This window comes from Gymnogyps californianus, chromosome 19, assembly GCF_018139145.2.
Source record: "Gymnogyps californianus isolate 813 chromosome 19, ASM1813914v2, whole genome shotgun sequence".
NCBI lineage: Eukaryota > Metazoa > Chordata > Aves > Accipitriformes > Cathartidae > Gymnogyps > Gymnogyps californianus.
Window position 1 is genome coordinate 11,883,248 of NC_059489.1, and position 27,013 is coordinate 11,910,260.

Genomic DNA, 27,013 nt, shown 5'->3' on the forward strand with positions numbered 1-27,013 from the left:
ATCTTTCTCCGCTGGAAAACGTTGATTCATTGAAAGTAAAAAGTTGCATGGCAGCGGGGGGGAGCTTTTCCATGGGGGAAGGCTCCTGCCCTGTTAATTCAGCTACAAGCTGGGCATAAAGCCACAGAACTAGCGTGTGTCCTGGTGAGCGAATGCCTGTCCATGGCGGGGGACAAGTGAAGGCTGCTTTTGCAACCTTAGCACTAGTTTTGCTTGTCTTGGCATTGGCCTTCTCCTAGCTGGGCCACGGCAGACCTCTTCCCTGGTTTAAATTCATCTTGTTTAACACCTAGAAGGTGTGTAAAGGTATTTTTAGGGCATATCTGTATGTTTGATGAATTTGTAGCCTCTGCAGCTGGGAATAACATTTGAGGAATGGACAGCGTGACCTGTAGATTTGTGATGAATACCGCTCTCCCCTTGCCAGCTCACGGCATTGTTTCTTCCTTGTTAGCTCCAACGCGACAGCCAACATGCATGGCTTGGTGTTTATGTTTCTGTGCCACTTAATAGACCGTGTGAGTGAAAAGCAGCTGGATTTATATTTATTTTTCCTCTCTGATCATTAGCCCCACTTCCCTGCAGTGACAGATGCTCTGTTTCTCTTGGTTTTGTTTTTGGACTGAGATTGGAAGAGTCACTGTGTCAGCACCCCCGAACCGTGCCATGGGCTGTAGCCGAGCTGTGTGGTGTCTGCACTGCATCCACTCCTGGTGAAAAAATCCATGGCAACGTGGGATGGGGGAGATGCAAACATGGACCCTTCTCAGATATTTGTTAGGCTGTTTGCTTGAAATTTCTCTGTAACTTTTCTCCATGGGGCTGTGTGTGGTGCCTGGGTCCCTGGGGAGGAGGAGGAGGAGGAGGAGGTGCTGCTCACTCCTTGGTCTGCAGATCCTGGTCCGCCGGAGCCGGCAAGCACCACCTCCTCCCCTGGGATGCGGGGCCGGGATGAATGGAGGCGCCCGGCAGCCTTCGCGCAGATCATTTCCTCTAAGACCATCTGGGAGGTGGCCCTGACTGCCAAGAAAAGCGACGGCCTCGGGAAACACCTTGGGCTATTGTCACTGGTCGGGTCCCAGCAGCGAGAGGCAGATGTCTGGGAATGGAGGCCAGGGGGGTTTCAATCAACTGGGGTGAAGGACCCTCCGTCCCTTTGCATGGCAATTCTCCTCTCTCAGTCTGGCTAATCTTCTGGTGGGGTTTTAATACATTTAGTGAAAATTTGAAGGTGCTACGAGATGGAATAAACGCTGGGCAGGCTTAACAACGATGATGATATGAGCTCTGACTGCCGTGATGCTGATGTGATGGTGCATCTCCAGGGCATGGGGAAGCTGGTCGGGGGGATGCAGCATCTTCCCTCAGGTGCGATGCAGCTGGAGGGCGTTGGATGTGTGTCTGACGGGGAGCTGAATTTTGCAAGGTTTGAGTGAGTTTGTAGTTGGGATAGCGCATCTGGGGCGTTTGAGCCTGGGGGTGGCAGGGCAAGGGGTCGCACTAGTGGGTTTTCTGTGCTCAGGCAGAATGAAGGTGGGCATCCACTCATGCCATGCGCATCCCTCTGGCCTCTGCAGCACGCACATGGCAGCACAGGCATGTTAGCTACCCAGCCTCCCTGGGCGAGAGGCATCCAACCTAGCTGAGTGTGTTGGGCTGCGTGAGCGAGAGCACGAAGGTGCTGGGGTATGAAGTGATGCTGCTGAGATAAGCACCGTTTGGTGAGATTAGATCTGTCCAGAACGAGGGCACGAGGTTTTTTCCTCTGCCGTGACCTGACGCAGGCGGCGAACACCTTCGCCCTGACCCCTTCCCGTTGTTTGTCCCTCCTGCGACCTTCTTGAACGGGGCTGTGAGTGACGGCGGCTCTGTCTCCCCTGCAGCCGGGCTGTGCCTGAACTGCTGGAGCCTGCAGGAGCTGGTGAGCCGAGATGCTGGCAACTACCTCATCCTCGTGGAGAAGATCCTCAGCAAGGCCAAAGAGGTGAGTGGGGGGGGCTGCCGGGGAGGGCTGAGGGCTTTGAGGTGGTGTCAGCTCCGGGGCTTGCCCAAAATGGAGTTTTGCAGAGCTTGGTGGGTGATTGTGGCTTGTGGTAAGGTATTGCTGGAGCACTGGAGCTTGGGGTCAGGCGATGCTGGGTCCACAGGTCCGAAACTCTGGTGGCAACAACCCTGTGTGTCCCGCCAGCTTTCAGCACATGGGAACTACAAGAGAAAACCCAGCTCCCATATCTGTTCTTTGGGCAGCACTGCACATCCACGGGGAAGGGTTTTGATTTCCCAAAGCGCTGCTCGGTGCCGTGCAGGGGCAGCCTGGGTTGTAGGGCTGTGCGGATGCAGCCAGCCTTCCCCAGACCTTCCCCTGGTGTAAGCTGGGAGCTGCTAGTCCAAATCAGAGCAAATTGAAAGTTTCCTGTTGTTTTTGATGGAGACTTTGCTGCGGCTCTGCTGGGCTTCCTGCAGAGCCAGGAGCGGAGCTGGGACGCTGGGGACCGTGGGCAGGGTTTGCACCGCATAGCAGCCCGGCAGATGACAGTCAGGGCAAGCACAGCGGGGAGGTGAAATGGCAGCGGGGCCGATCGTATCGGCCTGCCGCGGTCCAGTCATGTGCTGGAGAAGCTCGAGGCATCGTTGGTCGAGCAGGGTCACCCGGGGCTGTGGCCGGGAAGACCTCGGAGGAATCCCTTGATGTGGCAGGAAACGGTGATGTGTTTCCTAAAACCTCAGCACAGAGATCCATGTGATGGGGTAAATGCTACCTTTCATTTTTGGGGGAAGAAAGGCTGTCTAGCTGCCAGGCTGCGTAGCCGATACCAGTTAAGATTAGCACGATTCAGTTTAATCCATTTGTTTATTTTCTTTTTTTTAATGGCTGGAATTGATCTAGTTGCAGATAGTGTTTTATTACATTAGGGTTTACGTAAGGGTTTATTGCACTTTGTGCTGTGCTCATGAACAAGAGGAGACAGTATCTGCAAACGTATCCTTGAGCCATCACTATGTCCCTCGGTGAAATAATTCTGCTGGCTATTTACTGGCAAAGGCTGGGACAAAAATACATGGTTTGCACCGTGCTGCTGAGCTTTGCAAGCCGCTTGCAGGGGCTGGGCTGCCTGCTTACCTCTCCAAACAGCCTGCTTTGAGCCACTTTCATAGAATGTCATGCAACTCTGCAAGGATCAGGAGCACCAGAGGGCTGAGAACCTGGCCAAATTCAGCTTCTTGAGGGTAAAGGCAGAGCGGCAGTGTGTGCTGATCTGCCTGTCCCATCGCTGTGGGTTACTGGGGCTTTAGGGGTTATTTTCCCGTGGAGGCAAGGGAATCTGCTGGGGACGGTGATGTGATGGTGCAGGCTGCGTGCTCAGCTGCACTGTCAGGGAGTCTCCTGGCACCTCCAAGGATGCTTTCAGGTAACGCTCATGGCGAGCAACCCAGCTCATCCTTCTGCCCTTGGGCTGTTTCCTACAGGTGCAGGAGAAGTGCGACTATGATCTCGTAACGCCCCTGGCTCTGCTCTTCTACTATGCGGTCCTGTATGTAAGTCCTGACACTGCTGCACGTAGCTTGATCCCGGCCCCCGGGGAGGCACGAGGTCTGGGGCCCCGCGGAGCCACGCCGAACAGTCACCGAAATCGGGGTGGCTTTTGTCTGAAACATCCCGGTCTGCTTTGATCAATTCATCTCAAAAAAAGATCCTGTACAAAATCTACAGGGATCAAGATCAGGCAACCATTGCACAAGCTGAGAGATGAAAAAAATGAGCTTCAGTGTTTTTAAGCTTTTTATTTAAAGATGGGTTAATCAGAAAGGGAGACAGACAATATCTCTGTGCAGAGAAGGCAAATTTTTTTCATTACCTTTTATACTTGTGCAAAATATATAGGCAACGCTAATGAAAAGGAGTGGAGCCTTCGCAGGAAATACTTTTTTTATTATTATTATTATTAGCACAATGCATCATTATCCCAAGGAAATCATTGCTGCCAGATCTTGCAAAAGCACAGGCTGTAATGCGATTCATCTGTATGGATCTGTGGTTGTTAAAAAGAAATTTATATATAGGCTTTGGCACGTGAGCCACAGCCGGGAGGTTGGGAAGGTGCAGAGCAGATGAAGCTTTCTCGGAGCTGGGCCCAGTGGGGATCCTTTGAGCCTTCCTTGGGAGAGGATGGGGTGTCATGGGGTGAACCTCTGCTCCGATCCATTTCTCCTCCTCCTCCCACTTCCAGCCTAAACCCTTGAGTTTTTACACAGCGCTCGAGGCCCGTGTCCTTGCTCCCTTTCTAACCGTGTCTCCCTGTCCCCCCCAGGCTCCCCACTTCCCGCCGGGCTCCGACCTGCTCCTGAAAGCTGCCAGCGTATACCACAGCTTCCTGACCTGGCCCGTGCCCTACTGCGACATCTTTCGTGAGCTGCTCACCTTCATCAGCAACGAGCTCAAGGCCCCCGGTAAGCGCTCCCGCCCTGCCGTGGGGTTTTCACGTGCTGCTGGCGCTGCTTCCCCAAAAACCACCCGCTGCCATGACTGCCCCGTGTTTGTTCCCGAGACTCTCCCGGTGTTGCTGTCTCATTCCCCACTTGCTTCATGAATCCCTTGAGCGTGTTGTCCACATTTACCTTGTGCATCCCAAGCCTCAGCTGTGCCAGGAGGTGAGGACCTCTGCCCTCCATCCTCTGCATGATTTTCCCTGGTGGTCCAGCACAGGGTGAGACCAGATTCCTCTGGAAGAGCAGGGCAGGGCTGTGTTTTCGGTGGCTGCCTTGCGTGCAAGGTGGTGGGAGCATCCTAGGGACTCTCCACTCTGGACCAGTGTGAATTAGCAAAACATGTAACTGTTTCCTGGCTGCCTTTCAGTCTGGTGGGTCTTTTTCATGGCAAAGCACGTGCTGGCTGCTTCTGCCCAGCTCTGGGCTTTGTTTGAGATGCTCAGTTTGAGATGCTCAGTGGTGTAACTGGGGTAATAACAGTGGGTCCATTCATCAGCATCAAGGTGGCTGGAGCCTTCGAGCCTGCCGTTGCGTGGAGATTTCCATAGGGCTGAGGGACTCCCTGGCTCTTTCTTTACAGCCGAGACACTACCTTGTGATACGGCTTTGGGCACATCTATCGGCAGCAGCAGCGCTCCTCTTAATTAAGGACTCCTCGTAGATGTCCTGTTGTTCCCAATGGAGCAGCTCTTCCAATTATTTCTAAAAGGCCCTTTCTCCTAATCTCCCCGTCTTTTGGTGGCTTGTGGAGAGCTGTTATCACACAGAGCGGATTTCAGCCCTTGTTTAATCCTGCACAGGGCCATGGCAGCAAGACCAGCTCTGAGCAGGACTTGGGAGGCCTTGGATGGGTACATGGGCTGTGGCTGAGGCTGGGGGTGCTTCCCCACGTCTGCAAACCGGGCAACTGCTTTGGGGAGCCCTGACAGGGATGTGAATCACAGGGTCTTCATCACGGCAGAAAAGTCCTGCGGAGATGGGAGCTTGTAGGTGCAGATGGGATGAAAGATGCTTTCAAAGGAACAAAAAGATTAAAAAAAACCCCAAAACCTTCTGCAGTGTTGGCACTGGACTGGCTGATTTACCCCCAGCTCAAGGCTCCACCAGCATAAATGGCCATGGCCACCAGGGAAGGTCTGGCTGGGCTGTTGTGCTGCATCCAGCCTCCAGCTCAGAGCTGCAGGGCCAGCATGGACATGGGGATGCTTGTCCTATGCTGCTGCAGCCGTGGACTTCCCCAGCTCCTTCCTGGTCATTTATTGCTGTGACACCGGTTGGGGCCGTGTTTTACAGACCGCTGGGAAAGCCCCAGTGCTGGGGGAGGTTGCTACATCCTGCTCTTGTGCCATCGCCACCATCACTGGTGCCCAAGGCTGTGTGAGCTAGGGATTTTGGTCCAAAAGCTTTTCCCCTCCTACAAGCATATGAGATTCCCCGACCCCTGCCAAAAGATGCCACGTGGGAGGTGTTGGCCTGCCGGGGCTGGGGAGCCCAGTGCTGCCGCTCGCCGTGGCCTCTCCCCCCAGCTGGAGCCAAGAACAGCAAAAACATGTCCTCTGCTGGTAAGCTGGCCAGGACCTTATATGCTTGTTGCACAGCCTCAGTGACCTGCCGTGAGGCTGAAGCAAAAGCTTTTTATTGAGATGAGGGTAAATATTAACTGAGAACAAGCTGCTGTCAACATTTGCCAAGAATGCAATAGCTTTTATCTGCAAACTGGGGCTGATGCCTCTTCAAGAGGGGTGAACGATGCCGTAATCGGGGGGCCTGTGTGGATCAACATGAGCTGCCTGTGGGTGCTGGGCCTGCCCTGTGGGTGCTGCTCCTGGGCTGCTGAGCAGCAGCTGGGGTTTGGATGTGGCTGCCTGCAGTAATAAGGGTGCTGGACCTTGTTGATGCTATAAGATGTACCCCAGTCCTGCTGTTTGGGGGTGACACGGGCTTTGCTGTTGCCACCCAGTCCAGGTCCACCTGATGTCACCTGGTTGGGGCTCCCAATGGCATCCTGGGGACAGTCCCGGGGAGGCATCCAAGGACGTGGGCTGCCCATGCCAGCCTCTCTTCTGCTGGGGCCAGTCTGGGCTCCATCTCTGCGGGAGGGAAGGTGGCAATGACCTGCTGTCCATAAGTGAGGTCCAGGGCCTGGGGGGCTAAAGCAAGTGGCAGAAGCTGCTAAATATCATCCATGCAATTTGCATCCCACATCAGCAGTGGGGCAGAAGGGACTGGGGATGTAGCAGCTCTCCCATCCTGTCCTTTGGTTGCTTTCCCATCGCTCTGGGCTTTTACCCTTTACATCCCATGGCTTCCTTGCTCCTGGGCTGGTCCCCTTACACAGTGGCTGTGCCTTGTCCCCGTAAGGACTTTTGGTGCTGCCATGCCCGCTCCGTGCAGCGACTCAGCCAAGTCAGCACCGCATTAGGAGACAAAGTCAACGTGCTCCTGAGGCGGAGCGGTCTGCAGTGGTGCCATGTCTCACGTGCTCTGCTTTCTCCCCCAGGGATCTCTTTCCAGAGGCTGGTGAGGACAGAGCAGGGGCTGCCCGTGAAGAACTACCAGAGCTCCACCGTGTAAGTGTGGCCATGGGCACTGCTGGTGCCACTCTGTACCATACCCACGGTCTCACACTGCATAAGCAGCAGTGGGGCTGCAGCGAGCAGCATCTCAAAGGTGTAGCGGTGGGTGCCAGGGAGAAGAGCTGCATAGCTGGGCTGAGCTGTGGGAAGGGATGAGGAAAGTGGCTGTGGCATTTCCATAGCTGTGGGTCAGGGTCTGTGGGCTCCCCATGTCGGTTATCCCACAGCCATGCTTACTACGGGGCTGCAGATCTGGGTGAAAACAGCCGGGGAAGGCAAAGTCTCCTCCACAGGGAGCTGCCGATCTCTGCACACGTTGGAGAACCGCCAGGAGATGCTTTGATCTGTGTGTTTGGGAGCCACCACCCTGAAGGGGGTCAGAAGCGAGTCTGTCCCAGTGCAACAATTAATGAAAAGCCTTGCAGCTCTGAGCACAGTCAGACTTTGCACCCTATTCGAGGGCTGAACCTTTCCTCCTGCCAAGGCACCTCATTTGTAAATAGGAAAATGAGCCCAGGCGGTGTGTGCCCGTCCTGGCCGCAGTGCCAGCCCCAGGCCCAGGGACAGTCCTTTGTGCACAGCCACCTCCACCCTGTGCAGGAAGGGTGTCCTGCTGTTTTGGCTTGTCCACTCATGCTGTGCAGCTCTGGATCTGCACCTGTATCCCACCCAGCTGCGCTGGTGCTGCTGTGTTGCTTTCCCAGCACAGCTCTGTTGCTCTACATGCTTATACTGGTGCAAGCGCAACCACTGACGACTTACAGCAGGATGGCTATATTTGCATAAAAAGCCCTGAAAACCTGGCACAAAGCTGTACGCAAGCTGAACCTTGGACTTATTGAAAGCTTGTGCCCATTGCCTGAGCTTTCTAGAGCCAAGCACACCAGAGCACATCCTTAATTCAGAGCCATTTTTGCTCAGTGAGGTGGACTACTCTCATCCATGAACGGAAGGAAGCACATGCTCTCTGGGCTGCAGGTTTGGGAATTCAAAGCCTGTGGATATTCATGTCGTGGTCCAGAGCAAAAATGCAGCTGAACGATGTGGCTTTTCTCCTTAAAGCCCAGAAGTGATGCTCTGACCTGCATCTTGCCGGGGGAAGATGTTTTGGGGGCCACTCTCATTTTCTGCCCGCCCCCCCCCTCATTGCATGTGCTAGATGTCCAGTTAGGACAACTGGCTGCTGGGCCAGAGCTCTGTCTGGGGTTGATTGAACAATTATTGGGCTGGTGATGTTGCAGATGTGGCAGGAGAGATGGTGCCAAGGATGGTGCCGAGGAGCAGGATGGAGGATGCTCATCCGTTACCTGCTCCCTGCCCGCGGCTGGCACCGCAGCGTGGGTCTGGCACCCCTGCACAGCCCCGAGACCCTCCGGCTGTGACTAACGTGAGAGGACACCGCCATCTAGCGTGAATTTGTCCAAGAGTTTTGTGTGCCACCCGTGTCCGAGCCTGGCTGCCCGGCCTAACCACCGTCCCCTTGTCCCCAGGACGGTGCTGCTGCTCAACCGCTCCGAGGTGCAGAGCGAGTTCCTCTCCATCGCCGAGAAGCTGAGTGCCAGCGAGCACCCGCAGCACGCCACGCTCGTCGTGCTCCTCGAGCACCTCTACCAGGCCAACTTTGGCACCCGCTGCGACCTGGACAGCCTGCACCACCTCCTGAAGGTAGGCTCAGAGGGCTTCAACTTCGGTGATGCCACGATGCCGTTGGGAGCAACTTCATGCAGTTGGCTGGTGGATTTCCTGACCAAAACAATACTTGATTGACAAAAGAAAAAAGTTTTAATAACACTTCTTGTAGGAAAAATATGCGTCTTTCCCTTCTCTTCTCAGGTTAGACCTGAGGTCTACGCTTCTGTTTTGTGAAGTGTGTGTGTGTGTGGGTCACTCGCCTTTTACCCTTTTACTCCTTTCCCCATCCCTAAGTGGAGAGAGAAAGTGCCCCCAGGTTTGAAATGCAGCAAAAGTGTTCGTTTGACCAGGGAAACACTTTGCTTTGGTGTTTGGGGGGGGAGGGGCAAAAAATTGTGAAGAAAACCCCTTAGGTGTCTTCAAACACGTATTTTTTTTCTTTGCAAAAGTTTTGGGGGACTTGAAGGGGGTAGGAGGTAGTGGAGGGAGAAAGTTACCCAGTGGTAGTTAGTGATCCTGCCCAAAGACCTGTGTGTTGCCTCTGCGGAGGGACCCCCTCAATCTCTTGCCTTGGCTCTGCTCCCCCCAGTCCAAGACGCTGGAAGAGCTCTCTGAGATCTACGCCAGCGCCGCTGACGCACAGGAGATTGCAGCCACCAGCAGCGACCCTGTCCTGGCCCGGGAGCGGCTGCAGTCTGTGCTGCGGGACATCGCCGGGGCCGCGTCCTTTCCTGCCATCACAGGTGAGAAACCCCTCCGTGCCCCTCTTTCCTCCACGGTTTTCTGCCGACTCAACCCCTTGCAGCGGCGACAAGCAGTTTTGCACAAAGTTTCAACCTAGCGCAACAACTACAACAAAAAAACCACCAACCCAGGTCCTATTTCGTAACTACACAATGAGCCAGAAATGGTTTGTCATCTTTCATTAGAACAGCAACAAAAAAAAATTCTCCAGCCTTTGTGGGTGAGATGAAAACGTTAAATCAGAAACCAATGGTAGCAGCGATGTTTGATGGCTCTTAGAGGTGTGAAATGTCCCCTTGTCCCAATTGCATGTGACTTCATGGGGATAACGACAGCAGCATCTGTGTTCTGCATGACCTGGGCTGCCCAAAACATGTGCATGGGGTGGGTGGCATCTCCCACCGGCCAGGAGAGCTGTCAGGAGTGGTATTGGGGGTTCCTGCAAACTAACTCCTCTCCCTCCTCTCTTCCCAGGCGAGGCTCAGCCCCGCAAGCTCCACACCATCCCCATCCCCGCCGCTCGCTGCTACACTTACAGCTGGGATCAGGATAACTTTGGTAAGCGGAGGGGGTCCCCCATCCCTCCTAGTGAGACCACAGCCCTCTGCGCCCCGTCGCAGGGGCAGCTGAGCAGCGTTTTGGCTTGGCTGGGGCCGCCACGTGCGGCCGGGTGCATGACACAAACTGTGGCCGGAGCCTGAAAGAGCTGATAACAACTTGTTGGTCTTGGAGGGAGAGGTAACGCAGTGGATGCCAGTGTCCCCTAGATGGGAGAGGATGTGGGCATCAGCTCGGGCATGATGCCTGCTGTGATCCCAAGCAAAGCCCTCATCCACGTGGTGGGCACAAGACACTGGTGGCCCGAAAACGTGTGTTGCCAGAGACAAATCATGCAGGGCTTAATCTCCGGGGCAAAGCTGTGCCTTGCATTAAGCTGGAAGAGGTTCGTCGCACCTGAGTCCATGGGGATATTGGTAGGACAGAGACCTTGTTTGGTAGAAAGCTCCTCTGCGAGGAGTAAACCTTGCTCGTGCCCTGGAAATAATTGTTGCTAGAAAAGCCTGAGCACACTGAGATGTCAGGGCTTTGTGGGGTTGAGACCCCTCGGGCGTTACAGCTCTTCCCCCACCCGGAGCAGGGATGGCTGAGGAGCGGGTGCCTTTGCCATGCTCTCAGCCTCGCCGCAGCAGTTTTGCAGGGGAAGCAGCGGCTTCCCCTTCTGCTGAGCTGGTCTCTCCAGCTTCCCCATTCCTGGAAGACTTTTTCTGTTCCCATGAAGGTTTAGTGGTTGCTGCCTGCTGGCCCCGGCAAGCTGGACCAGAGCTCTGGCTTGGGCTTTGCAGTGAGTCCAGCCTTGCCAGGAGGCCACCCGCAGCAGGGCAATTTTGGGTTTGATTAGCCAAATACCTTGCTTTCCTCCTGCCCTCCAGTTAAACCCGGATCGGACGTGAGCACATTGTGAAATCTGTGCAGGAAGGAAGCAAAACCCCAACTGGTGTTTGCCTTTCGAGAACCCAAACAGAATGTGACCTCAAGGAGAGAAACATGTTCAGTAGGAGGTTTTCAGCTCCTTGTTTGAAACTGTGCAGGATCAAAGAGAGCGTCGGCCACGCTGTAGTAGTGGTGTTGTCTGGGGTCATCACACTTCCAGTGGTTATGCTGGAGCCTGTGCTAGACACGATCTCCCTCCGGTTGCCTTTCAGATATCCTCAGTGATGTCCTCAGCAAAGAGTGCAGCGTTGTTGAGCCCATGGCCTCGGAGAACGAGGAGGAGGATGAAGAAGAGGAGGAGGTGGAAACCGATGGCTGTTCCCCCGAGCGGGACTCACTGCTTTCTCCTATCTGTGCCATTTCCAAAGACTCTGTGTACTCGGCGCTGTCAGAGGAGGGATCTAAGCCCTCGCGAATGTCCCTCTTCACCACCTCCAAGGACTCCATCTCGGAGCTGACGGTGGTCTCCCGAAAGTCCCTGAAGTCATTTGTCTCCAGTCTGAAGGACTGCATGGACAGCGGGTACGCGGAGGACAGCGACGAGAGCTCCCTGGACATGATGGGGAGGCCGGAGCTGAAGGTAGAGAAGACCCACCACAGATACAGACACACGCTGACCAACAAGATCTACAAACTGTTCAAGAGCAAAAGCCAGCTGGTCTTGAGGAGGGACCTGAAGGACTGCCCGGACACGGGCTCGCTCTCGCTGCCCCTGCGCCGGGCCGAGAGCCTGTGCACCCCCCAGGCCAAAAACCGCATCCCGGCGCGCTCCCGGCGCGCTCACTCGCTGCCGCAGCACGTCCTGAGCCAGCGGCTGCCGGCCCTGCTCGCCCCGCGGCACCTCAGCCTCCACCGACGGCCCTTCCTCAGCTACGACGAGGACGCCAAGGTGTCCACGCTACGCGTCGTGGTCTTCGGCTCCGACCGCATCTCGGGGAAAGTGGCCCGAGCCTACAGCAACCTCAGGTGAGCTGGGCGGTGCTGGGGACCTGGCTGCAGGTACCTGGCCCTGCTGGGACACGCTGGAGGGCTTTGCTCACCCAGCCCTCTCCCACCTTCTCCTAGGCTCAAGGAGAGCACCTGCCCCTCACTGACAAGGTACTTCAAGCTGCAGTTTTTCTACGTCCCCGTGAAGAGGAGCTGCTTGGCTCCATCAGCCCCACTGATGCATCCCTCCCCGCCCCTGGGGGACCCACAGCTCCGGGCCTCAGCACAGGCGGTAGGTGTCCTGCTCGCCGCGGGGCTTGCGGTGCCACCGGCGCTCTGCTTGGCCCCAGAGCAGTGTGCAAGGAGGCCGGCAGGGCCGGCTGAGGGGAGCATTGGTGTCTCTTCCGCCAGCCCCGAGCGTGGGTCGAGGAGCCTGGGGGGCCCCTGGAGTGACCCCAGTGTGTCTGGTTTCAGGATCCCACCTTGGCTGGGATGGAGAGCAGCACCAATGACATCTCCCACTACATCGGCATGTTGGACCCATGGTACGAGCGCAATGTTCTTGGGCTGATGAACCTGCCCATGGATGTCCTGTGTCAGGTATGTGCATGCTAGCTGATAGGGCTCGGCGTCCCCCTTCCCCGAGGTACAGGGGAGCTGAGCGGAGAGCTTCTGCTTAGCAGTGGGCCACCATGATCCTGCACAGGAGGCTGTGCTACATGGACACAGGATGGAGATGGGGGGTTCCTGGTGGTCAGGAGGAGGGTTTCTGTCCCCAGTGGGGTGGGACGGGCAGTTCTTGGCACTGGGCTGTGGGTACCACGTACCCCATCAGCCTTGTGACTTATTCTCTCACCACAGTCTGCCAAGCCAGAGGCTGAGCCCCAGGAGGACTCCCAGGAGCAGCTGCCCATCCTGGCGGACATGATCCTCTACTATTGCCGCTTCGCCACGCGCCCCGTCCTGCTCCAGCTCTACCAGACAGAGGTAGGCAAAGGGACTCAGCCGCATCTTGGCAAGGGGGAAAGGGGGGTCTTCTGCCTGTGCCACCAACTCGGGACCCACCTGTGAAGCGATGGGGGTGTGGCACAGCCACCACGTGCTGGTGAGGCAGAGCTTGGTCTCCTCTTATTCCCCGGGTGCCCATGGTGCTTTGGCTGATGCTCCTGGCTCAGCGACTGAGAGCATGCAGGTCCTGCCCAGACAATCCTTAAGTCACACGAGCAGTTTTCCACCCAAATACCTTTCCCCATGACACAAAGCGACTCCTGCCAGTGCTGACAAGTTATTCACGTTGCTGGAAGTCCCTCCAGTGCTCTGCTTTCCAAACCAAGCCCCTCCATGAAGCCTGTTTTCCATGCCCCGCTGTGTGCACGGGGCAGACGTGGTGGGGAAGGTTGAATGCACAGCTGCAACAACTGCTTTGGTGCTGTGGCACGAGACTGGCTGCAGTGGGGCCGTGGCGAGCAGAGTTGCTGCTGTTCGTGGGATTTGTGTCACCCAAAGTGATGCCCAGACCCTGCTGTTAGGCTCATTGTGGGTTTTCTTTCCAGTGGGTTGGGGAGTTTTCTTTAAGTGAAAATTAGGTTTTTGGGTTGTTTTACTTGCTGGTGGTCTGTTAAAACAGTCTGAAGTACAGCTAAAGGCAAGTGTCACCCAAGGCAGTTGTTGAAAGGTGTATTTTGAAAACGTAAAAGGATTTTCCCAAACTGGCCTGTTTCCTGTAGAAAGGAGTGAGAGGGGTGAACGTTGCCTGGCATGGGCTGGGTCTCCTCACCACCACATCTTCACTCTTCTCACCCTGGCAGCTCACGTTCATCGGGGGAGAAAAGATGACCGAAGTCTTCATCCATTCCCTCGAGCTGGGCCACTCGGCAGCCACACGGGCCATCAAGGCGTCAGGTCTGTAGCTGCTTCTGCACCTGCAGCCTCAGGGTAGAGGTCTGCAAACCGCTGGGCTGGGAGATAAATGGAAAGAGGGGCTGGGGGGAGTGTGGGCTGCAAGAGGTGTCTGAGCCCAGGCTGCATCGTGAGCAAAGATCCAGGCATCTTTTTGCAAATTTGGAAGTGAAGCATCGTAGTTCTTGCATTCCTCTTCAGGAGCGAAGCCATGGCAATGCCGTGTTTTTTTTACTGCTAACTCTAAAACGTATTTGCAATAAAACAGCTTCAAGCCCGTCTCCCTCGTCTCATCAGCACCTGGCCAAATGCAGCTCTTCATCTTTTCTTGTTGCTGCTTTCTGTTGTTTGTGCTTTGTCCAGGAGCATCGTTTATAAAATCCCTCTTTCAGTTTCCTTAGTTTACTGGGCAAAGCAAGGTTTGTGCATGTGCTTGGAGTCTTCCTGCAAGGGAGATCCATGAGCTTTTACGCTAGGAATTTATAAAATTATTAGAAGAAGCAATGGCAGAAGCATCTGCCTGCAGCGTGGCCTCCAGCTCCCTTCCAGGTACCAAGGACAACATACTGTCTGGTGCGGTGCAGTTCACAGAGACAGCTCACGGCCAGCCAATAATACTGCATTTAAACACGTTGCTTAATTTTTTTCAACCAACTGCTTTTCTGTGATCTTGCCTTGTCTTTCTAAACAGAGCTCATAAAATATCCTCCATGTGAAGTGTCACCACCCCACTCCCCCAAAATACAGGCTTGGCCAAGACCTCTTTCCAATAACTCGTGAAACCACCAGTCCTTCTGACTTTGATTTTTTTTTTTTTTTTTTCCTTGGGTTGTCTGGCAGCACACCACTTCACATCTGCAAAAAATTATCCAGGAAAAAAAAAAAAGTTAGTAAGTGTCAGGCACAGTATTTCAAGGCTAATTTAATGTGGGCAGAAATATGCCCGGAAAAACAGGAGCCGGGTTAGCAATGCGGCCTTTTATTGCTTTGTGTTTTCCCTGGAGCACTGACCCCTCTGCACCGGCTTAGCCAGCACCGCTTTCAGTTTTGCAGAGCTGCTTGTTGTGCTTTGTGTTGAAATTTCTGCACTGGATTAACTGCTTTCTGGCAGCTTTTAAGCCATCTTTTCTTTTTGCCTTTTTGCTCCAGAGCTGTGTTCAGCAAACCATTTTTTTTTCCCCTTTCTGTAGGTACTGAGCGTGCTGCTGTATCAGTAGCCAGCTGAAGAATGGGGATAAAAGGCCACCGTGTGACATTTGCTCCTTGTTTCGTGCAGGTCCAGGCAGCAAAAGGCTGGGCATAGATGGAGACAGAGAAGCAATCCCACTAACACTACAGATCGCCTACAGCAAGGTGAGTGCACGGGACTTGCACAAAGACAAAACCACTTCAGTGCAGGGCAAACCTGTCTCTCTGCTGGGGGCTGAGAGAGGCAAACGCTGACAGTCTGCTGGAGGAGTCTGAATCCAAGCCCAGACGAGCCAAACTCAAGCTAATTGTCTACTTACTGGCTAATTGCGGGTGGCTTTCCACTCCTGTTCAGCCCAGTAAAATAGGGAATGTGTAGCCAGTTTCCATAGACTGGATGTGTACTGCGTGCCACTTTGTACTGGTGGACTTTGCTTCCAGGGAGCAATCTTCTGCTGGTCACAGCAGTCCTCCTATTTTGTTGGTCCCTCTGCAGTTATTTAGTGTTAAACCTGGGCAATTTTTGTAAATCCAAGGTTAAATGAATTCTAATGCCTACTCAAACTTTGTGTGTGCAGCTCCAGGTAAATCCAAATCTGAGCTAGTCCAGCCAGATGGTTAGGGGTGGGAGGCAGGGTAACATCAGGCTGGAGCGTGGCATCTCATGGGCTTTGATTGGTCTCCGCAGACAGCCATCAGTGGAAGAAGTCACTGGAACGATGTTGAGAAGGTCTGCACATCCGTCAACCTCAGCAAAGCCTGCAAGAAGTATGAAGAACTAGGTGGGTAGAGGTGGTCTTTGTGGCTTTGTGTGGGAGGGGAGGGACTGGTGGAGCAAGAGGACAGTGTGGATCTTCTAGCTGGAGCAAAGCAAGGATGTGTGAATGCAGGAGAAGATACGTGGAAGGTTCCTGGTGTTCCCTGGGGCATGCTGTAGTCCTTGGCTGTCTGTAGTACCACATCAGGGATGAAGGGCATTTGATTTCCCATTGTCCTAAAGCTTCCAGACAGGGAAATGGGATGTCCATTAGGGACAGGGCTGGGACGGTGCAAACAGCAGGATGGTCACTGGAGAGTGGTGCTTTCCAGAACAACACTTGTTTAGTAAGGAGAAGGAGAGACAGGTGAAACTGTTGTTAAATGAAGTAGAACCAAGGGAGAGGGTGCTTGTCCTGCCATCCACAGCAGCTTTCAGCAGGCTCTCGCTAAGCTGATGCTTCAGCCTGGTTTCCTTCCTGCAGCTCGGAGGTAGCTGGCTGCCACATGATTTTGGTTCATAACTTTTTTCTAATCAGGTTTCCGATGGGGTATTAATAAGGCTTTGAGCCTTTTAAAAGCAGCAAGACTTTTAGTCTGTGTGCGTATTTAGAAGCAATACCTATTCATTCTTGCTTAAGAACTGCTGTTTTGGCAATCAGACACCCAGTTCTGGGTAAACTGAGGGTTTTTTTAGTTCCTCTTTCCTCATGTTCTTTGTGTCTGGCAGGTGTGTGGTTTGTGAGTAGAGTAGATGGGGCAAACGGGTGATCTACCAAATAGGAGACAGCTCCTACATGCCCCACGGAGCTCAACCTAAACCTCTGTCCCTCCTGTTGCTACCCCATCCATGAAGCCATGCAGACAACCCTGGAAAAAACCCATCAGGAATTAATTTCTCACCTCCTCTATACATTTTGAGTTGGGTGTTTCTGCGCTAGTTCAGGAACTTTGCTTGTGCTGCCAGCGCTGTGGGTTTGCTTCGGGGGGTGTCCTCAGTTCCACGCTGGGGAGAAGCTTCTCCTTCACGAATCTCTTCCTTCCAAGAGAAACCCGGTCCCCTTGATTGTCTCTGTTGGTTTTCACATTCAGCAGTTTGACCACAGGATGTCACTGTAATTCCAGACACAAAAAAGCATCTCCAGGTGGACTGCAGGAAAGGCCACGCTGGGAGAGCTAGAATTTCCGCATGACGATGGGGCAATGGGTTTTCTCCTGCTTAGGTCCTCAGATAGTTAAATGCCCTTTGCCGCTATGTTTGGAAAGCAGTTGGAAATTACTCTGAAGTTTACCTCTGTCTCTCTGATTGCTTTCTTTCCGTGTAGGTTAGCACAGGGGAAGGAAAGCTAGAACTTTGACAGTGGGGTCCTGCTGAGAACCACTGTCTCTGGGATGCTTTGAGGGGCGGAGGGACCACTTGGCTTCCCACCAGTGGCCCAGAAACCCCAAGTGATAACAGTTTTCTTTTGTTACAGCCTCAAAGACAGAGTGTCTCAACTTGACCATGACGGAGGTGGTCAAAAGGCAAAACTCCAAATCCAAAAAAAGTTTCAATCAGGTAACTCAAATCATGGTGCTTTTACATTTGGTAACAGGATGTCAGCCTGACTCAGCTGGGAGGGAAGCAGAGCAGGAGACAGTAGCTCCTTAGGGGATCCGTTTGCTGTTGGCCACCAGGCCTGCCTTAGGGGTGCCCAGCTCCCCTGCTCCCTTCCCTGCACAGGGATAATGCACTGAGCCTGGCAGCTCCCTCACTAGGACTCTTCTTCTATCAGCAGATCAGCGTGTCCCAGATAAAAGTAGACAAGGTCCAGATTATCGGTCTCCAGTCCTCCTTCGCCGTGTGCCTGGACCAGGATGAGCAGAAGATCCTGCAGAGTGTAACCAGGTAGGAACTGCAACGCGGCCGGCTGCCCACTGCAGTCAGCGCTCCTGGGATGGTGCATCCTGCGTGTAAGGACTTGTCCATGAAACGTGGGTGGGTGGCTGCCGGGGGGACGAGGTCCTGAGCACCATGGTGGATCTATGCCAGATGCCCAAGCTGGGTGACTGTCATGGTATAACCCCAGCCGGCAACTAAGCACCACACAGCCACTTGCTCACTTCCCCCCGGTGGGATGGGAGAGAGAATCAGAAGAGTAGAAGTGACAAAACTTGTGGGTTGAGATAAAGGCAGTTTAAGTAAAGCAAAAGCTGTGCACGCAAGCAAAGCGAAACAAGGAATTCATTCACCACGTCCCATGGGCAGGCAGATGTTCAGCCATCTCCAGGAAAGCAGGGCTTCATCACGCATGACAGTTCCTTGGGAAGACAAACACCATCACTCCGAACGTCCCCCCCTTCCTTCTCCTTCCCCCAGCTTTATATGCTGAGCAGGACACCCTATGGTATGGAATATCCCTTTGGGCAGTTGGGGTCAGCTGTCCCGGCTGTGTCCCCTCCCAGCTTCTCGTGCACCCCCAGCCTGCTCGCTGGTGGGGTGGGGTGAGAGGCAGAAAAGGCCTTGGCTCTGTGTAAGCACTGCTCAGCAGTAACTAAAACATCCCTGTGTTATCAACACTGTTTTCAGCACAAATCCAAAACACAGCCCCATACCAGCTACTCTGAAGAAAATTAACTCTACCCCAGCCAAAACCAGCACAGTGACATAGCTCCAAGCTCTGTAGTGCAGCTGAGCTCAGGTGGGACGGATGGTCCTGCTCAGATCCCAGCAGTAGTTTACCTTCATGACTGCCACAGTCTAAAGGCTGGTCCCCAGTCAACTGTTCAGCTCTGTGAAGACAGCTCTTTCAACAAGACCAGTCACAAGCCAGAGGAAAGCTATGCAACATAAATGAGGTGTTTGAAGAGCACTGGGCATATGAGCAGAGCCTTCAACTTCTAAACATCATTTGGGTTCTCCACCACCTTTGGCATACCCATTGCAGAAGGAACCCATGATCTTCATGGGAGAGACTGGGGTAGAGCAAGGATTGTTCATTTGACAGTTCATCCATCAGTCATGTCCCCAGGGCACCAAGCTGGCCATCGCCAGGTGATGGAATTTGAAAACTCATTGTAGACAACATACTTCCATGAGCACAAAGAGATCAAACCAATTGATCCATGGGTCTTAAAAATGTGCAAGCATTTTAATTTCCCCCTCAGAGAGAGCAGAACTCTGCAAGGTTATGCTGCCTCCAATGGAAAAAGATTTCGGATCTTATTTCTTAAATAACCCCAAAGAGAAGTGTTTTACTTAACTTGTTTGTTGTGCAACTCAGGGGGCTAGTGGGAGAGTTCAATGCATGAAATGGAAAAGGAGCTACTTCCCTCTCCCCAAAACCTGGGGGATGCAAAAGTCCTTGTTTTCCCTAATGAGTTTCAGAAATTACTCTTTATGGATGCTTCTGCTCTAGGTCCCAATCTGAGCCAGCTTAAAGGCCTGAACTCTCAGTACTCACACTCCAGTCCTATTAAAGACTGCACTGATTCCTGTTTGTCTGCAGGTATTTCTGCTGCACCTGAGCACCGTGATTCTCAGCCACACGCCTTACTCATATCTTGGTTTCCTGTTGTTCCCCCGCAGGTGTGAGATCTCCGTGTGCTACAAACCCAGGGACAGCGATCTCTTTGCACTGAGAAGGTCCTCTTTGCCTCCCCAGGACCCCTCCGAGTTTCATTCTCTCCTGTGTTTACCCATTGCCACCTTCAGTGGAGCACTGCCATAGAAGGAACCCTGTGTCCTCTCAGACCAGACTCCCATCCAACACCAATATAGGCTCAGGAAAAGGAAGCTGCCCGTCGTCCTTTGGGCTGGAGACCCAGCCGTTCTTGTCCAAGACATCCTGCAGCCAAAGCGTTAGCGTGGTGGCTGAGCTGCTCCTGGTCTGGGCCTAGCCCATCCTTGGGAAATGGGAACATTGGTGTTGTGCTCTGGTATCTCTCAGGGTTCCTCAGCAATGGGAGGAAAGTGGTTTCCTTGAGATCTCCACCTGGTTCAGCAGACTGCCAACACCTGGATTGAGAGGGCAAGGACAGTGATAGTTTCCTGCCAGCAAATGGTGCTGTGGCTGTATTTCACAGTGACTGCAAGGCCATTGTGATCTGGGGGGAGCTCATGGGGGGGCATTGTGGAAAATGAATGTCCTTGGCTGAGTGGTGGTAGGTGGCCTTCAATGCACGTGGGGCGGAGTTGCAGATCACCCAACCGATGTCCTGATGGCGTTTCACCCGTAACAGGTCGAGGATGCTCAGGACAGTTCTTTGGGGATGGGGACAGGCTTTCTCAAGGTTTCCTTTAAATTATGAAGGTTGGGTGTCTTGCAGAGAAACAGTGCAGAGCAGAGTAACCCAGCTGAGGCCCAGAAAGACCCCAGCAAGGGTTGTAGACTGCTGCTTGTGTTCCAGTGAATTGAGTGCAATAGGCCACACCAGGGCATGGACAGCCTGTCATGTATGCATGTATTTACTGTAAATCCAGGACCTGCAGGAGATGAACTTCCAATTTCTGCAGAATTTCAGAGTTCACCCATGAGATGGACTCCCTGTTCAGCCCATGTTCTTGCATCCTGCTCCCCAGCACTGTACGCTAGAGACATCCCAGAGGCTGAATCCTCAATAGTTGCTTGGAATATGGCAGGAACCATGCTCACACTCATAGGAGGGAGGGAAGTACTAGGGAAACCACTAGGATTGCCTTCAGCTCACCTGAAGAGGCAGCTTTGCTAGAGAAGGACCCAGCACCAAAAACACTAGTGACACTTGCAAGCGATGGTAGGATTTGAGATCCCCCCTCCCCTGCAAAGAGGCTTTCCACCCTCTTCCTTCTCTCTGCAAGGCTGTAGGTACAGAAAGGTGCAATATTTGGGGGTATTTAGAGGTATTCTGACCCCATGAGCAAAAAAATGAGACTGGAAAAGCCTTGCCTGGTTTCATAGCCCTCAAGCTGTTTCTCAGTAGTTTTTGGTGATTGCACTAATGATAACAGGCAGAAGAGCATGCTGCCTGCTGCAGGCTAAAAGGATCTTAATGCCGAGGACATGTGCTCCCTGTAAACGTCTGGAAGGGACCCCTGATACTGCTGGGGGGCTGCAGGGCTCAGCCACAGTGTGATCAGTTCAGTATGGGTCCCTTGATCCTCCAGAAAACAGGACCTGATCAGCTCTTAGCACTAGTAAGAACAAGGTTGGGCTCTGTCCCCAAGGGCTGGTGGCACAGCAGCAGTGTCATTTGAGGCTAAATCTGCCAGGAAAAGGGCCAGAGCCCCTGGGTGCTTCAGTTATCTCAGAGGAGCATGGGTCAGGTCTGTCTGTCTGGATTCCTTCACATCCCTCCTGGAAGTGTTGGGGGGATCCCTCCTGTGCCGTTGACTCTGATCCTGGCCCCACTGGCTGCTGGACCTGCTTTCTGTTCCCAGTGCCTCTGTTGTTTGGGGACAGCTTGGTCTGAGCCCAGTGGTGAACATCTTGGGTTAAGAAGGTGCTAGCTGTCTCTTTGGTGTCCTCAGCAGCTCTGGATGCAGCTTCTGCCAATGGCCAGAGATGAGCAAAAACGAGACGTGAACATGCTCCTGAGGCCTCTGCGCTTCATCCTTCTACTTGAATAAACCATCCCAAGGATGGTGTTGCCTTGTGGACTCCAAGAAAAGACCCTCGTGCAGGGCGAAGCATCACTTGAACATAAGCAGGCACCACCATGATGCAAAGCCAGCTTGGACTCCCGGCAAGGACCCACCTTCCCCGGCCACACACTGATGCCAGGAGCACCCATCTTTTCCTACGTGCATGGAGCAGTGTCCGTCCCTTGCTTGCAGCATGAACTTGTCAGGGACACCAAGACACTGCCAGGTCGTGGTGGGCTGTCCCGAGTCTCACAGGGTGCCTGCAGGGCGATGTGGGAGCGCGCGCTGAGGTCGCTGCTGTGCACTTCTGCACATCAGTATTTTAAGTCCAATAGGCTCAATGGATCAGAAACAGATTTTAATAGCTCTTTCCATGCACTTGGAAAAATTTTTCCCACTGACTTCTCATTTCCCAAACAGGTTTGTTTGCATCTTCTCAAATGGGGCTGAAATTTGACAGCTGTTTTTTTTGTTCAATACTTTAAAATAGCACCTTATCCTGTCAAAACATAGCTATTTGTGATCTTGATATCCGTGGCTAAATATATCCCTGCCGCTGTTAATGATATAAACCTCTTTGGTTTCAGCTGGCCCTACAGAAATACTAGAGAAGAGAATTTCCATCTCATAGAGAAAAACAAGCATAAACTCTAGGGACTCATAATCCTGGCTAAGGTTTTGACCTCTGATGCTTTCTGGAAATGAAAGAAGTCTGAGGTTCTTTCAGGTCATCTTTGAACATACGTGCAGTCTCACCAAACCTGTGTAATGTCTGTGCTGATCTGTAAAATACTGTTCAAAGAACTTTTAAAGTAATTGTAAAACATTAAATGTTGATTTATTTCAAGTACAAGTACAGCGTTTGAATCAAGTAATTCCTGAGCAGGCAGGAGGTACGGGAGGAGGCTCCGTACCTCCATGAGGAGAGCAGGGAGCACCCGGGTCCTTTGCAGAGCAGCTGACCTAAGAGCAGGAAAAGGCTCATAAAGTCATTATGTTCGTGAGCTTGGTCCCAGAGGGCACGACACGGAGACCTGCAGAGGTTAACTGAGCTGCTTCTGTTCTGTGAGTAAAAAGCAGGGTTCGATGTTGTAAATCCAAAATTGGTTTCATGCTGGATTACAGAGAAGAGAAACTAGCAGAGCTTGTGTGTGCAAGGTGAGATCTGTGCATACCCTTCCCTTCTAGGAGGCTCCTTGACCTTTGCTGTGTTGCTTTGCAGAGAAATACGAGTTACGCCAAGAGCTGGGCGCCTGGCAGCTCCTGGGGCTGTGGGCAAGGTGCAGCCCGAGGGTGCACAGCAGAGCCCTGGGACGAAGGGTGACTGCTCCGGGTCAGCAGATTTTTGCCCAGCAGCCAGGTATTGGGGTATTTCTGACTTGGAAACCTCTTCTGCATCTTTGAGGATGCAGACTTTGCAGATGGAGCTGTTGCTACTGAAAGTACTCTGAAATATGAAATGACACTTGCAAATATTTAACTGTCTCAAGTGTCACCTTCTCTTCCTGTGGATATTCAAGGAAAGAGGCTTAGTTGGTAGGTATGAGGGCCAATGTGTCGTAATCAAATAAACAATGTGGGAAGAGTCGTTTCAGCTCAGACGAGCCAAAAACCAGACGAGAATAACTTTTGTTAATCAGCACTTTGTTATGTATTAGCTATCAAATTTTTTCACTCTGATTAGAGAATAACAAAAGGTGTTTTTTAAATAAAAAGAAAAGGGTCTTTTGAAACGGCAAATAAGGAAAATACTTTGTTTTCCGAGCTGGAATGATAATCTGCTTTTGTTTGTTCTCAAGAACAAAAAAACCCCAAACCCTAAACCACAAATCCCCCTTCCCCGTTCTTTTCTTTTCAGAAAGAAAAGTGGAAAGAGGAACACGCATGCTTAAATCTGAAGCAGAAAGAAAGTACTTTGTTCTAAAAACGTGCATGACGAAAAGTTTAGGGTCAGGGCTCAAGTCTGATCCTTGAAGTGCTGCGTAGCTGAGGGTTTTGTTTGTGTAAGTACAAAAGATTTAGCAAACAGCTGCTGATAAAATAAGCAAGGCTGGGTTAAGGCTAGACTATTTAACAAAACTAGTTTTGCCTCTTGTAGATATGGTCAAATCAACTCGACGGAGCTTTTTGCAACTCACAGCAACAAAGCTGAGCTGGTCTGTGGCCTGTCTGCATCTGTGAGGGATGGGAAGACAGTGGATAAGGTGTGTTCGGCGTTTCAGGCTGGGAATGCCAACTTATGTTGGCTTCCCGAATGAGATAGGTTTTACAAAAAAAAAAGTGCCTTGGGGTTTTGGTATGTGTTAATTTATCAAGGTGGAGTGGCAGTTTCAGGTGGTCCCCTGCTCTGTCAGGGGTTGTCATCCCACAGCCACCTCAGCCGAAGCTGCTGGACTCAGCACAGCTGGAGTGGGGCATGCTCCGCTGCTGGTGAGGTGGGACATGGAGATGTGGTTTGGGAACACCCTGTGGGGTGACTTCTCACCACACATCATCAGTGGTGACCCTCCATCCTCCGCTCTTCTCCAATGGCACTTTGTGCCTAGGTGTTCCTCATCTTTACTGGTGTGATCCCCACTGCTTCTCCCTGCCAGCTCCACAAGGAGCCATCTTGGTGTGGATGCTTGTGTCAGGTACCAGTGTGCCACAGGAGTTGGTTGAGAGCCAAGTCTGACACCCCAGAGCCACCATTGCTCAGTGCTGGCAGAAAGCAAAGAGCTTAACGCATGCAGGCAACATCAATCAGGTTGCTCAGGGTCCAGGCAACGTTTGAATAGCTCCAGGGATGGAGATGTTCTAGTGCATGAGGTGCAGAACAACGTGAGCCAACACTCATCCAGAGAAGGGGTCCTTGAGTGGCCGTTCCTGATCTGGTGGCTAATTAGAAATACAGAATGAATTAGCATCAATAGGCAGGAATGAGATTGCCTGTCCTGGATCCAGTGTTGCAGGGGCTAACATATTCCCCTGAAAGTTAGAAAACACAGGTGCCCTCCTTTTCTGGCAGGTGGGGCAATCGAAGCCACCTTCCATGGGCTATGTAGGTCATCATCAGGTTGTTTGAATGGAGACACTGCTGTGGAACATGACAAATGCTCCCAAACAATGATAGTTGTACCCTGAAGCAGGAGAGGGAAAAAACATGTTCACTCCTAAATGCGGTATTTGTTCAGACTGATTTTTCTTCAGCTTTACTGTCATGTTGGAGAAACAAGTTTGTTTGCAAAGTTCACATGGTCTGCCAGAGGTGAGCAGAGGTCTGCCAGGCCCAGGATCAGGACGGCTGCCTGGAAAAGCTGGAACCTGCACCCGGGCTTGGTGTGCTGGGACAGAAATAGCCCAAGCATTTGGCTGGCGATGGGGCACTTTGCCTGGGTGTAGGGACCTGCCCACAGGCTTGTGCAGCTCGGCACCTCTGATCCCTTCCTCGTGCTCAACTAGTCGTTTGCTGGAATTGCTGGGGAAAACCCTCCTCTTGTATTTTTGTTTCCTGGTAAACAAACGTGTAGTTTCGTGGGTGGCATTTCTAGGTGTCCCGCAGCAAGAGACCAGCAGATGGGGGACAACACGGGGTGTGGAAGCCCACAAGGACCTGGGGATTTGGGTTACGGGACCTGAATTGGGCTTTTTGCAGGAGATCTCTTACAAGGAGGTATTTCAAAGGTGCTTATCTGCTCTCTCAGCTGTAGCAAGAAATAGCAGAGAGCAGAGTCAGGCTTCCCGGCAGCTCTCAGTCCCCACATACCATTACAGGATTAGGATTAACGCACCCAGGGTGTCTCCTCGGTTAGAGGTCACAGCCCCACAGGCACCATCCCCTTCTTTCTGTCTGCCTGCTGCCTCTCTGCTCCCATCGCTGCATCTCAAATTACCTTCAGCCGAAGCAGAGGTACCCAGGGATGGCTCAGGTCCTGCTGGCAGTGAGCCCCGAGCTTGGCTCCCTGCCTGCAGGTTGGTGATGGGCTAACCAAGCCACGGCACGATGGCCAGATTCACCCCTCTGCCAGGGACAGGATCTGCCTGACCCACAGGGATTTATCGAGAGACTCAGCAATAATCCAGCACTTTCAGAAGAAAAGGGAGGAGCGGAAGAAAATCCAGGGAATGTCTTCTGCTGCCGAATTCCCTGCCCTAGTTCCCTCTTGTGGCTGCAGGTTTCTGGGCTGGTAGATCAGGCCGTTTCCTATGTGCATGATTTAGCTGCTCTTACAGGCAGTTGTAAAGTAGAAAAGATTGGAAATTTCTGTGAATTTTGCTAATTTCTTAAGGGTTTTGGCCAGCACCCGTGACTGAAAAGGGCATCCAACTCCCTGTTTGTCTCGGGACTGACCTTTGCTCAGGACTAACGAGAGCGAAGCTGGACAAGTGAAACATTTCTGGGCTGCAGGCGGCTGTTTATCTCTCCTGGCAATGCCTGCTGCTCCACTGTCCTTATCTTACTTGTGCTAATCAATGATCAATTAAAAGTTAACAAGGCTCCCTGTGCCTGCATGAGGAACAGAGTTTTCCTAGCAGGGAAAATTCACTCGAGAACAGTAACGGTGTGCTAACGATGCAAAGTTGCATAATTATCAGTACGTTCAGATGCAGCACGTGTCCTATAGCCTGTATGCCTGTGCCAGTTGGCGCAGACAGCTGACTGCGTGAGGAACGGGGTGGGCTTTTCTGTGCCCATCCCGAACTCGCCTTCTTCCAATATTGCCTCTGTGCCCTTGTAATCCCCTCTCCCCTCCTTAGGCACCTGCCCTGCAGCACTCACAGAAAGAAATGCAAAGGCTAAGGGGTTGCAGCCAGAGCAAACACATCCAGAAACTGAAATCCAAATCAAAGCAAGCATGAAAAATATTTTGTGGTGTTTACTTATCTCTAGGATAACCTAGACTTGGGTTTGACTGCATAAAACTTTCTGGACAGCAATGGGCCGGTGTAACGCAGTGTATTTAGCTGGTGTTTCCATCTGCAGAGAGGACCTCAAGCAGGGTGGCTCAGCCAGTCGAACACTCTCTGTCCTCACAAGGACTAGTCCTGCTTCTGGCCGTGTCCCGTCTTGCATCAGGTCTCCTGTCTAATCGCTCTATGGCCAAAGTGATTCACTTCTTGTTGATTCAGTCTCCCACTGGCTTAGGAAGCTGAATAGCTCGTGAAAAGGTCCAGACCTGGTGTGGCTGGGACCAGGGAGAGTGTGCAAACATCATTTTCAGTGGTGATGAGATGTAGATTGGCTCAGTCCACCTTGCCCGTGCACTGATGATTGCAGTGACTTTCTAGGAGACACCTATGAACTGCAGGCTGAGATGTTGCCCCTGTAACCAGAAATCTGGGGAGGATTTGTCAGGATACCCAGGACCTGGGTCCTCCACGCTCTGGTCTACTGGAAGATCTTCGCTGACGGCAGGCTCTGTCACATCTCCCAGGAGTGGGTCACACAGTGCCGCCCCTCTGCACTGTCTGTGGGCACCAGCTGGGTGCTGACTTGCAGGGGGAAAAAAAAGAGACCCTGAATCATCAGTACTTTCCCTGTGCAACAATGCATATTGTTTCCAATAGTTGGTCTCTGCGTTGACTTACCGTCAACTGTGGTCCAGGTTAAACCGCTTGAGGACAGGATGCTCTTGTGAGAGGTTCCTAGAAGAAAGTTCAGCCCATTGAGGGTTTTCCTGCATAGGTACCCAGCTGAACTGTAATCCTACATCTGTTGATGAAATTTTTG

At 52.5% G+C, this 27,013-nt stretch overlaps 1 protein-coding gene across 2 annotated transcripts in view; it reads left to right on the forward strand.

The window, feature by feature from the left end:
- The window catches only part of PIK3R5 (phosphoinositide-3-kinase regulatory subunit 5), a 61,246-nt gene extending 41,448 nt beyond the window's left edge, over positions 1-19,798 (forward strand). Inside the window, exons 3-19 of one of the 2 annotated variants that reach the window (XM_050908359.1) lie at positions 1,884-1,984; positions 3,469-3,537; positions 4,311-4,449; positions 6,989-7,058; positions 8,555-8,729; positions 9,286-9,439; positions 9,915-9,998; positions 11,144-11,897; positions 11,997-12,150; positions 12,333-12,458; positions 12,720-12,845; positions 13,667-13,760; positions 15,034-15,110; positions 15,634-15,727; positions 17,177-17,259; positions 17,477-17,589; positions 19,270-19,798. In XM_050908359.1, the coding sequence (XP_050764316.1) occupies positions 1,884-1,984; positions 3,469-3,537; positions 4,311-4,449; positions 6,989-7,058; positions 8,555-8,729; positions 9,286-9,439; positions 9,915-9,998; positions 11,144-11,897; positions 11,997-12,150; positions 12,333-12,458; positions 12,720-12,845; positions 13,667-13,760; positions 15,034-15,110; positions 15,634-15,727; positions 17,177-17,259; positions 17,477-17,589; positions 19,270-19,411 (2,555 nt within the window). In that variant the 3' untranslated portion in view covers positions 19,412-19,798. The remainder of the gene's footprint in view (positions 1-1,883; positions 1,985-3,468; positions 3,538-4,310; positions 4,450-6,988; positions 7,059-8,554; positions 8,730-9,285; positions 9,440-9,914; positions 9,999-11,143; positions 11,898-11,996; positions 12,151-12,332; positions 12,459-12,719; positions 12,846-13,666; positions 13,761-15,033; positions 15,111-15,633; positions 15,728-17,176; positions 17,260-17,476; positions 17,590-19,269) is intronic. The other variant, XM_050908360.1, reaches the window with a different exon arrangement.
- Positions 19,799-27,013: the final 7,215 nt, after the last annotated feature.